Consider the following 10,974-nt stretch of genomic DNA (forward strand, 5'->3'; position numbering starts at 1 on the left):
AATAAAACACTGATTGGCCAGTAGCCAGGCAGAAAGTATAGGCGGGACAAGGGGAGAGGAGAATGCTGGGAAGTGGAAGGCTGAGTCAGAGAGACGCTGCCAGCCACCGCCATGGAAAGCGAGATGTAAGGTACCAGTAAGCTACGAGCCAAGTGGCAACTTATAGACTAATAGATATGGGTTAATTTAAGATATAAGAACTAGATAACTAGAAGCCTGCCTCAGCCATACAGTTTGTAAGCAATATAAGTCTCTGTGTGTTTACTCAGTTGGGTCTAAGTGGCTGTGGGACTGGTGGGTGAGAGAGATTTGTCCTGACTGTGGGCCAGGCGGGACTGGAGAAAACTCCAGCTACAAAAGAATTCTAGGCTATATCTCTGATATCATTTTTCTCACTCTCTGCATTAAATTCTCTACTTCCACATACATACTTCCATTATAGTAAGAATAAAACAGGATGCTCTGGACCGTGATAAATCATGGTGACTACAACACGTTCAAAGTGGTTTCTATGTTTCCAATGTGGATGTTTCTTCCCAAATCCATTCTCTATGCAAATCTACTTTGCTTCTTTTTAGTGAATTTGATCATGTCACACCTTCCACATACAATTCTCCTAGGACTTCCCACTGCACTCTAATTAAAATTTACTCTTTCCAGGCTTCGGGCCTGCAGTTTGGTCCTTCTCCTCTAACATCTCCTCAGGCCACATTACTGTGTTCAGCCACACTGGTCCTTCTGTGGTTCCCCAATGAATCAATCTTACCTCTGTCTCAAGGGCTTTGCAATGCTTTTTTCCTCCTCTTATTTCCCCCAGATCTTCTCAACTCAGATTTACCTTTTCTAGAGCACTTTCTCTGATCACTGAGTCTAGAAGGAGCTGCTTCCATCATCACACTACCATACACTAACTCACTGCATTCTCTTCAGATGGCTGTGTGAGTGATCACACACATCATTCATTGGCTCTTTGTTTCCCCAGCAAGTACTTGCTAAGGGATAAATGAACAGACGAACAAATATCCTGTACATATTAACAGCCATCTCACTACCTACCAAGTTAGGTAAGGTATAAATTCTTGGAAATTTATAAACTCTTTAGAAAATAGGAAGAGTTTCTGACCCACTACTACATTCTTTACATCCCACCAAATGTCTCAGATTCCAATTAAGTCTCTATTCCAGTGGGGTTTAACATGGAATAATGGAGAATAACCTATATGTCTATCCCAAACTACAAGTAGCATTTCTAATTTTAAAAATTATATCTATAATATAATAGATGCCATAAACAAATAGTAGATAAGTCAGAGGTGTCTCTGTGAATCACAAAGCCTGCTATATAATATAACCAAATAAAATGGAATAAATTGCATACTCTATTTTATTAAATAATTGTTGAAATTTCATAATCTGAACTAGACTGAAAAACATACCTCCCCGCTTTTTGTCATTTCGAATTTCCCATTTGTGTATGGGCTTGGATGTGGTGATCTGAATAAGCCCAAGCTTTCCATCTGATGTACCAAACAGAAGGCCTTCTCCAGAGTCACCTAACGAAAATTAAAGGAAACATATGAACACTAGATATTAAAAAAAAACATAAAAATCTCACTTTTCAAATATTACATAAAGCCAAGAAACTTAATTTGGGAAAATTTTTTAAAGAGAAAAATATTTTGTGTATATATATATATATATATATATATATATATATATATATATATATATATATAGAGAGAGAGAGAGAGAGAGAGAGAGAGAGACATCATATGATACTACCATTCATATGTAGTTTTTTTATGTTAGAAAAATAAATTAATAAAAAAAATAAATTTCATGTATGTCAGAACGCTTGTCCACAAGCATACCTTTTAACCACATTTAAAATTTCTGACTAAGATTCCTTTCCCTGGCATTTCTTTTCTAAGAAAGCTGGTCCTGAGGTGTCCAGAAGCTAGACTATCATTACTCTTCTGTTTCCAGGTAGTTCCTATGGAATCCTAACTATATGATGTTCATGTCTACACTCTTATTACCTCAAAGCAACAATCTCAATGAAAAGCAAACATATAAATGTTCCCCTCTACTGTGCTGTTATGATTCATAGAAATTAAAATAAAATCATCACCATGTGGTCACAAGGTGAAGCGTATTACCTATATCTAATTTCAAGATGAGGAAGTTCAATAATACATTACTGAGCAGGCAAGTGAGCAGAGGTGAACACACTTAATTCTGCTACATTCTGTACACATCTTTCTGTTTTTACTTAATAATCTTCACACTCATAACTGCCAGTGATACTGAAATCTGATTACCGCCATCTCCATTATGTAGAGCTAAGACAGTCGGTGGACCAGGAACTTCAATTTCATATATCACATCAGATCCCTGAAAGAAAACAAGAATTATAAAAGCTGAAACTAAAAAAAAAAAAAAAACCTTCAAAAAAAATACGGAAATCATGGAAAACATCAATATCTAAGTCTATTAACTCATAAAACATTTAAAAATACTTTAAGAAAGTAGGTCATAAATATAAATGTTTGTCAATAATTTTACATATACTAACACATTGAAAATGAAATGTATATATACACACCAAGGAGAAAAATACATAATATATTCTCTACTTTCAATAGTTTATATTTTTTAATTTTGAACTTTATTATGAAAAAAACATAATTAACCAGATCCAAAAACCGAACAACTCAATGAACTTCGAGACAGAGAAGCCAACAGTTTTTATCTTTAATGTGCTGTCTATCTGAAAACCATATACTGGTAAACCTCTTTCAAAGCTCCAGGAACAATTGTTATTTCTTCTGTCTTCTCTAGTGTTAACTGGCGATTAAGACAGAATAATTTCAAAACCCTGAGCATACCCAAAGTCACTTTCTAAGGAAATCCTGGCCTTGCCTTTTGGTAGTCCTCAAACTCACTCCAGCTAAAAGGCAGAATCACCTACTACTTAGATACAAAAGCAAGCTGTTGTCTTTTTTTTTCTTTCTTTCAGTTTTGCTACTTACATAATTCAATGACTAAAACCACTTAAAGACTTTAATGTAGATTTGCAATATGGAAAAGAGCCATATGCTTGTCCTTTATTTATCATTTTAAAGTTTATAGACATCTACAAGAAAAAAAGAACATCTACAAGTTGTATAAGAAGCGAGTTCAGGGGATGGAGTATTCTCAAAGGCAGGAAAGGAGAGACGAGCAAGGCAGAAGGAAAATGTTCAGTTTTCTCCTTTCACAGATCCTTGCTGATTTATTTTTAACAATAAGAATATAGGAAGGCATGGTAGCACCTTTGATCCCAGCACTTGGGAAGCAGAGTCATGTGGATCTCTGTGAGTTTGAGGGTATCCTGGTCTACATAGCAAGTTCTGGTCCATACAGGGACTATATGGTAATACCATGTCGTGAAAAAATAAATGATAAGTAAGAATATAGATGGCCTCGTGTGAAACAAAGCAGCACCCTAGAAACCAGCTAGGTAATCTCTAGCTGAATGTTAGCCCACTCCTGCTTCGTCTTTTTTGAAACAGGATCTCATCTATCCTGGGCTGGTCTCAAACTCCTTACAAAGCTAAGGATGATCTTAGGTTTCTGATTCTCCTGCCTCCACCTCCTGAGTGCTGCGATTTGGGGCTTGTACTACAACATAAGGTTTATGTAGCACTGGGTTTCAAACCCAAGGGTTTGTACACGTTAGGCAAACATGCTACCATTTAATTTATGCAATGAGTTATTTACTGAGTACTTTATTCTACATACTGTGATTAGGTGACAGATAAATTCAAATTCTCTTCTACCCAATTTCTCCCTTTAATTTTGAGGACTAGAAAAGTCGTGGAGGAGCGAAGTGGGAAAGTGTTGACAATAGTTCTCTGAATCGAAGTGCTCCATTCTGATGGCCTGCATTCAGGACTGGGGACAGGGAAGCAGAAATGAACCTCTTTCCTCCCTATATATTTTCTAAAAACTTTCAAAAGATCCCAATAATTTGTCTGAAGTAAGAAAGAACTATGAAATGTAAAAATATTTTCTCACATTCAACTTCACATAGGATACTTAAAGAAGGAATCATTAAAGAAACTTTAAGCATGAGGAATTCATAATGAGTTCCTGAATAATGAAAAGATTGAAAAATGCAAAGGACCTCACCTGTAAAACTCGGAGCACCCTGTCCTGGCAGGCCAGCACTGGTGTCATGCGAGATAACCTTTCCACGGGAAGGCAGATGACATCATTGATTTTGTCCCCAGAAAGGTAATAATGTTGGTCTTTGCAATCACAGTAATGACTATAGATGTAGCTCGCACTGAGAAAGAGGTCAGAGCCGGAGATGTACCTGAGGACATTCAAACAGGAATTTAGGATGTTTCTATTTTAAAGCATGGGGAACTGATTCTCTTTTAGAGGTGAAAAGAGTTTATTACATTTGCTATAGATGAGATTTTTTTCATTTCTCCCAATTAATTTCTATCCCTCCTCTTTAGAGACAGGCTCTTCTAGGTGGTTCTGACCTCACTCTAATAGCTGAGATGGCCGTGGATCATGCCACCCTGCCTCTACCTCCTAAGTGTGGGAGTCTAGGTACAAACTATGCAGCTTTCGTTTCTAGTCATTTGATGTAACACTTCTGATTCTGAAAGCAGCAAATGAAGATTATAAGTTAGGTTTCTCACTAAAAAGCCTAGAAGAATGAAGAACAGGTATGTTAATTTGTCTGTTTTTCAAAACACTATCAAAAGAGAAACTTTTTAAATGTGTACCATGTGCCAAGCGCCGTCCTAACTGATATACCCAAATTAGCGCATTAGCACTCATGCTCCTACATGGAATATTACTATTCCTTTTATAAGTGAATAGCAAAATTTTGACAGGACTAATGGCTCATACTGTAAATGACAGACTAGAGCTTGGATAATTTCATCTCCAGAGTTAGCTTCACACTAATGTGCCTGGAAAAGTACACCTCACATGAATTGACTTTAAAGTTAATGGTGAACAATGATTAGAACATTATCTTGAAAATAAGCTCATTTACAATTGTTTTAACAAAGTTCAGTTAATAATCATAGCAAGTTTCAAATTCTTCATCTACAAGGGTATTTCAAACAAATTATATTTTTGTTAAACCACTTGAAATTATTTTCACTTATTGATGTTGAATTCTTCTCTCATTTCACCAGAGTTTTAAATGTCCTTACAATCAAGAGAAATGTTATGCACTGCATAGAATGATACATAATATCTGTCTACTATAGGGAAATGCTGTGCACTGCATATAATGACACATAACATCTATCTATTGTAGAGAAGTGCTATGCACTGCACAGAATGACACACACATCTGTCTACTATAGAGAAATGCTGTGCACTGCATATGATGACACATAACATCTATCTATTATAGAGAAATGCTATGCACTGCACAGAATGACACACACATCTGTCTTATAGAGAAATGCTGTGCACTGCATAGAGTGACACACAACATCTGTCTACTATAGAGAAATGCTATGCACTGCATAGAATGACATATAACATCTGTCTACTATAGAGAAATGCTATGCACTGCACAGAATGATACACAACATCTGCCTACTATATAGAGAAATGGCATGAACTAGTTTCCAAACCAGGCCTCTGGCTATGTATCCAACTTGACTGCATCACATCAAAGGAAGAAATGTAAAGGCCACCCCTAGTTACTCTGATTACCAAATGTGAGGCATCTACTATTAGGCTTCTCAAGAGGTCTTGGGTTAGCAGAGTTAAGAGACTGGATTAGAAGTCAGGTGGTGGTGGTGCACACCTTTAATCCCAGTACTTGGGAGGGCAGAGACAGGTGGATCTCTGAGTTTGAGGTCAGCCTGGTCTACAGACTATGTTCCAGGACAGCCAGAGCTACACAGAGAAACCCTATCTCAAAAAATCAAGGGAGAGAGAGAGAGTCTGGATTAGATGACTTTTAAGGCATCTCTAGCCCCCATGGCTCAAAAACTAAAATTTCAAGGCTGACAATAGCTCAGAGGGTAAAAAGCTTGCCATGCAACCCTGATGATCTGAATTCTCTCCCCAGAACTCTCCTCAGTCTCACATAGGAGACTGACTCTACAAAGTTGACCTATGACCTCCACACATAGACACATGCATGCCCACACATACATCTCTTTCGCTCCTCCTCTTCCCCTATCTCTCAATAGAAAAAAGAAATCTAAATTTTTATTTGTGAAATTTCTTACACCAGAAAGTCACTTATTTTTCACTTAGTTTTACCCAAATCACCAGAAATTCCAACCATTAGTGGCCATCAACTTTAATGGCCAGACCTTTGTTTTGTCTTTTAGTTTTTCAGACCAGGTCTCACTCTATAGCCCACATTGACCTTGAACTCATTATGCAGCCCAGATTGGCCTCAAATTCACAACCTTCTGCCTGAGTCTCTCAAGTGTGGGGATTACAGACAGGAGGCATCACATTCAAGTATTGATCAGCCTTTTAACATAATATTGCTACCTCAAAATGAGAGCTACCAAATACACTTGAGGAATAGGAATCTGTTTATCTAGAGAGGTTTTTTGTTTTAACTTTTTACATATACCTCGATCATGATCATAATCAGAAATGAACCAACCAGGCAGTGAAAACTGAATGTGTTCAACAAGTTATGCTTCAAAACAATTAGTAGAGAGGATTTAGAATGTTCCCAAGAATAAATTCTGTCAGAGGTGACAAATATGCTAATTACCCTGATCTGACACCACACACCATGCACAGGTATTGAATATCACTATGACCTATAAATGCACACAATTACTATATATCCATTAAAAACACAAAATATGCTTTTAGAAATGCCCCTCAAGCAAAAAGTGAATGTGAGTGTCTACACACACACATGCATACTGTGAAGTTAAAACCATTGAAAACATTACAATAGCCCATCAACTGTGCATTGATTCCAGGTTCTGACTAATGAAATACCTGCAGCCAGTTTTATTTTCCAGGAAACCTACTAGTGTACACTGATTTACTCAGACGTTTTACACCAACCCAATGTGTTATAGATACATACATAAACTCAACAGAGAATGAAACATACATAGCTTTAATGCTTTCCGTGAGGTTTGTTTCAAAGGAGAGAAACTGTTTTCCTCTCTTTGTAAAGCCTCTAATCTCAGACCCTGCAGCAAGGAAGATTTTCTCCTGGGGCGTGTTGAGAACCCCTCCTAGCTCCAGCCTTGAGATCTTCTGCCCTGGCAAAGTCTTGAACACTGGCTGCAAAAACCAATGGAGGAAAAAGTTGTGTACAAGTTATCTTATTGTAAACATTTTCCTTCAACAATAAAAGCTATGATTTTTAAACTTATGTTACAATTTATTTTCCATTTCTACATTTTAGGAATATTTCCACTTAGGAGTATTCAGCAATAGTGCATCTGTCTTTTGAAAAAAGCACAGCCTGAGACGGGGCCACTCACCACCACCTCTCCTTTCTTCATGCCGAAGCACATCACCACCCCGTCTTGATCTCCAACAACTGCCTGGAACAGAGGGAGTCGGAGTGCACATTTATGGTCATGGTAAAAAGTTCACCAGTGCCTCAGACTACAGGAATAGCCAAAAAACCTCATCAATTTTAAAGACAGCGTCAAAACTTATAGTTATCTGAAAAAGCTACTTAATCATCTTTATTTATTTTCAACAACATATCCATGCAAGCTGATTTAATGAGGCTTTTTTTCTAGGTATTGCAACCAAAACAAAACATCACAACAGACTGCAGAAAAGACAAGAGAAACCATCTACCTTTGCTTTTGACACATATTTAAGAATTTGCAAAAAAAACCCTAATATCACTATTATTTCTAAATTCTTCTATTTTGACAATACATACACTTTTAATAAAAATATGATTTTCATGTAAACATGATGAGTTTGATTTTTTAATATTTTAAATATTTCTTAGATTTAAATTTAATATTGTTAAGTACCAGTATCACATAAATAAGTTCTTTCAGATTCTCAACAATTTAAATGAGTAAAATTTTTGAGCTGTGCTGTCATATCCTGAATAAACAATAATCAGAAATCAGTTGATTCTCCTGATGTTCTGTTTAAAATGTCAGATTTCTCTCACATATATATATATATAAATGTCTTATTCGGAGGAACTGCCTTTATTCAAATGACTTCAAAAATGTAGCCAAAGGTCACATAATGCATTTAAGTATGTTTATCAAGAAAAAAAAAACCTCTAAATTCATCTTGATGTTGATACATCAAGATAATACATTTACTTTGCAACTATTAAAATATCCTACTATCTTACAAAAATAATTGGTTCATGTCTATAAGAAGCCAAGTTAATACATAGCTCAACATTAAAAAGAATAACTCAAACAACAAGAGACAATTTAAGCCAGGCATGATTGCACATGCCTACAATTCCTGAACTTTTGATGATGAGGCAGGAAGATCAAGAGTTCAAGGCCAGCCTCAGCCATATGAAAACCTGTCTCAAAAACAAAATAGATAAAAATAAAACAACAACAAAATGGAAGATTTAAAGAAATTACTTTACCAATATTCTGTTGTATTTTGCACTTTTTTCCCATATACATACACAATCTGGTACACAGAGTGAATTATTGCCCCCTACCCACCCAAAAGAATGGAGTGTTTTGTTTTGCAGAGCAAGAAACTGACGTCAGGGTCTGATAAAGGCTAAACAACTCTCCCCCCAGAACTACAGCTGAAGCTTAAGGTGTGTGGGCTTTATCAAGATGTATGGTCTTTACACAACTCACTAATGGTCTGCAATACATCAGTGTCCAAGAACATGGCTATCTGCAAATATCTGTTCATATCCCAACTTCAATTCAAATTAAAGATGCTCATTTCCACGTTAAGATTAGCACTTTTTACACACTAGGTTACCAATAAGGAAGGCAGAATGAGCCTCCCTGTCAGAGCCCAGAGAAGGTGGAGAAGTCAGTGTCTATGGATCGCACCTTTTGTATAGTTCTTTGTCTTGAGGCAGGAAGCAACTTCATTGTCTTCTGAGAGGTCACTCCCACCTAAGGAAACAGACCAGGCAACTAGTGAATGTTTTCTGACGTGCTGTAATTTGAAGTTACTACATCAGAAATTTAAAAAGAACAAAAGACAAGATCATGGTAAGTTTTAATTTTTTCACTGAAATGTATATTCTTATCAGTTAACAATTACTAATGAAATATGTCAGAGAAAGTCACAATACAGGAAACAACCCAAAACGTATCATAATAAGAAAAAAATAATTATATAACATTACTGGTAAAGAGTTTCAGAAAATATTTTCAGAAGCCCTTCCCAATTATTAGTGACTGAAAATAGGGGGTTTTTGCTGAAATGACATTCATGCTAATGTTAAAAACATCCAGTGTAACTAACAATGACTATTTTACAAAAGGTACTGTCTGTGTGTGTGTGTGTGTGTGTGTGTGTGTGTGTGTGTGTGTAAGCAGCATGCATGACTTGTTCAGCAGAGGTAGCTGTCACCAGAAGTGGGACAGAACTTAAAAACAACCAGTCATGGAAAAACTGAGTATAGTACAGATAAGACTTTATTCTGAATTTTTAAGCATAGTGTTTTAAACAATCTGTTTAGCTTGACATTGTCCAGTGCTTCGAACCATGGCTTGGGGGAAGTTGAACATGGAGGTTGTAGGCCCCATCAACCCAAGCTAAAGGTATCATGGAGATGGTGACTAATTGGACAGATCTAAGAGATATTAACAGCATCCATGAGACATTAAAGTGAAGTACCTGGCCCAGCCCCCGGGGAAACTATGCCAATGTTTGTACCACGACGAACTCTTAAGAGATGGTTCTAGGGATGGAAGCAATCATGCACTGCAGGGATACCTGCTCTGGAGTCCCACACTTTGATTCAAATAGCAACTACATAATGTTTGACTACGGGGGCGGGGGGGGGGGGGGGGGTAAATTACTTACCTTCTCTGGGTCCCTGACTCTTCATTTGTACTACCTAGTGGTGAACTTTTATGATGATCTAGTAAGCTCAATAGGGTTGTGATGGTTTCCTGGAATATGGCTGGTGTGGTCAGCCCCTGGGGGAGTGACAGGGCAATCGAGGCCACCGGGAGCAGCTAGAACACCCCTAGGACCAGGGCCTGGAGGGACCGCTGCTTCCCCAGGCCTGCGGACAGCAGTGACAAGTCCACCCAGGAGGGCGCCCGCAGACCGGTTTACCTGGAGATAATCAGTCCGGCTTAAGGTCAGGTCCATGGCGGCCTCACGGGGGGCCGGGACCGCACGCCAGCCTGGAAGCCTTCCCGAAGAGAGCCTGCCACTCAGCAGACCCAGGAGCCTGCGTCCGCAGCAGCGCCCAGCAACGCCAGCTCGACACGTGACCAGTCTGCGCTCACTGTCAAGTCCCGCCCTCTCCCTGAGAGTGGCCCCTGGACTGCCAGCTACAGAGCAGGCGGGGCGGAGGGGGCGGTCCTTAGGCCGAAGCCGGTTTCCAGGGCAACCAGGGCGCGTTCTCGCCTCCCAGCTCTGTGCTGCCGGGCGAGCCACCTAAGTTCTTCAGCTCTGCTGGAGCTTGTCATAGGCGCAGATTTTTGTGCCTTGTTCCACTTCTGGTTCTTTATTTTAGGCGTTGGCATACAAACTTTATTCCCAAAGATTTGTTTTTATTTTGTGTGCATATAAGTATTGCATGCGTGTATTTATGAGCGTCACATGCTTCTTGCCTTCTGAGGAGGCCAGGGCCTGGAATGTGCTTGCTCAGAACCAAACCTGGGGTCCTTTGCAAGAGCAACAAAACAAAACTGTGTTTATGTGTTTATGTGTATGTGTGTGTGTGGGGGAGGTGCATGTCGAAGGTGTCAGTTCTTTCCCACTATCCTGCGTGTCTGGGAATAGAACTCATTCAGTGGCAAGTGCTTT

At 38.5% G+C, this 10,974-nt stretch overlaps 1 protein-coding gene across 2 annotated transcripts in view; it reads right to left on the reverse strand.

Moving 5' to 3' along the window:
• Bbs7 (Bardet-Biedl syndrome 7) overlaps positions 1–10,445 on the reverse strand; it is a 37,120-nt gene extending 26,675 nt beyond the window's left edge. The window contains exons 1-7 of one of the 2 annotated variants that reach the window (XM_052730249.1): positions 10,276–10,445; positions 9,033–9,098; positions 7,500–7,562; positions 7,121–7,296; positions 4,174–4,360; positions 2,322–2,394; positions 1,437–1,553 (exon numbers count right to left, since the gene is read on the reverse strand). In XM_052730249.1, the coding sequence (XP_052586209.1) occupies positions 1,437–1,553; positions 2,322–2,394; positions 4,174–4,360; positions 7,121–7,296; positions 7,500–7,562; positions 9,033–9,098; positions 10,276–10,311 (718 nt within the window). In that variant the 5' untranslated portion in view covers positions 10,312–10,445. The remainder of the gene's footprint in view (positions 1–1,436; positions 1,554–2,321; positions 2,395–4,173; positions 4,361–7,120; positions 7,297–7,499; positions 7,563–9,032; positions 9,099–10,275) is intronic. The other variant, XM_052730248.1, reaches the window with a different exon arrangement.
• Between the last annotated feature and the right edge of the window lie 529 nt (positions 10,446–10,974).

Source organism: Peromyscus californicus, unplaced genomic scaffold (assembly GCF_007827085.1).
Source record: "Peromyscus californicus insignis strain IS unplaced genomic scaffold, ASM782708v3 Scaffold_9__1_contigs__length_137607984, whole genome shotgun sequence".
In the NCBI taxonomy this organism is placed as follows: Eukaryota; Metazoa; Chordata; class Mammalia; order Rodentia; family Cricetidae; genus Peromyscus; species Peromyscus californicus.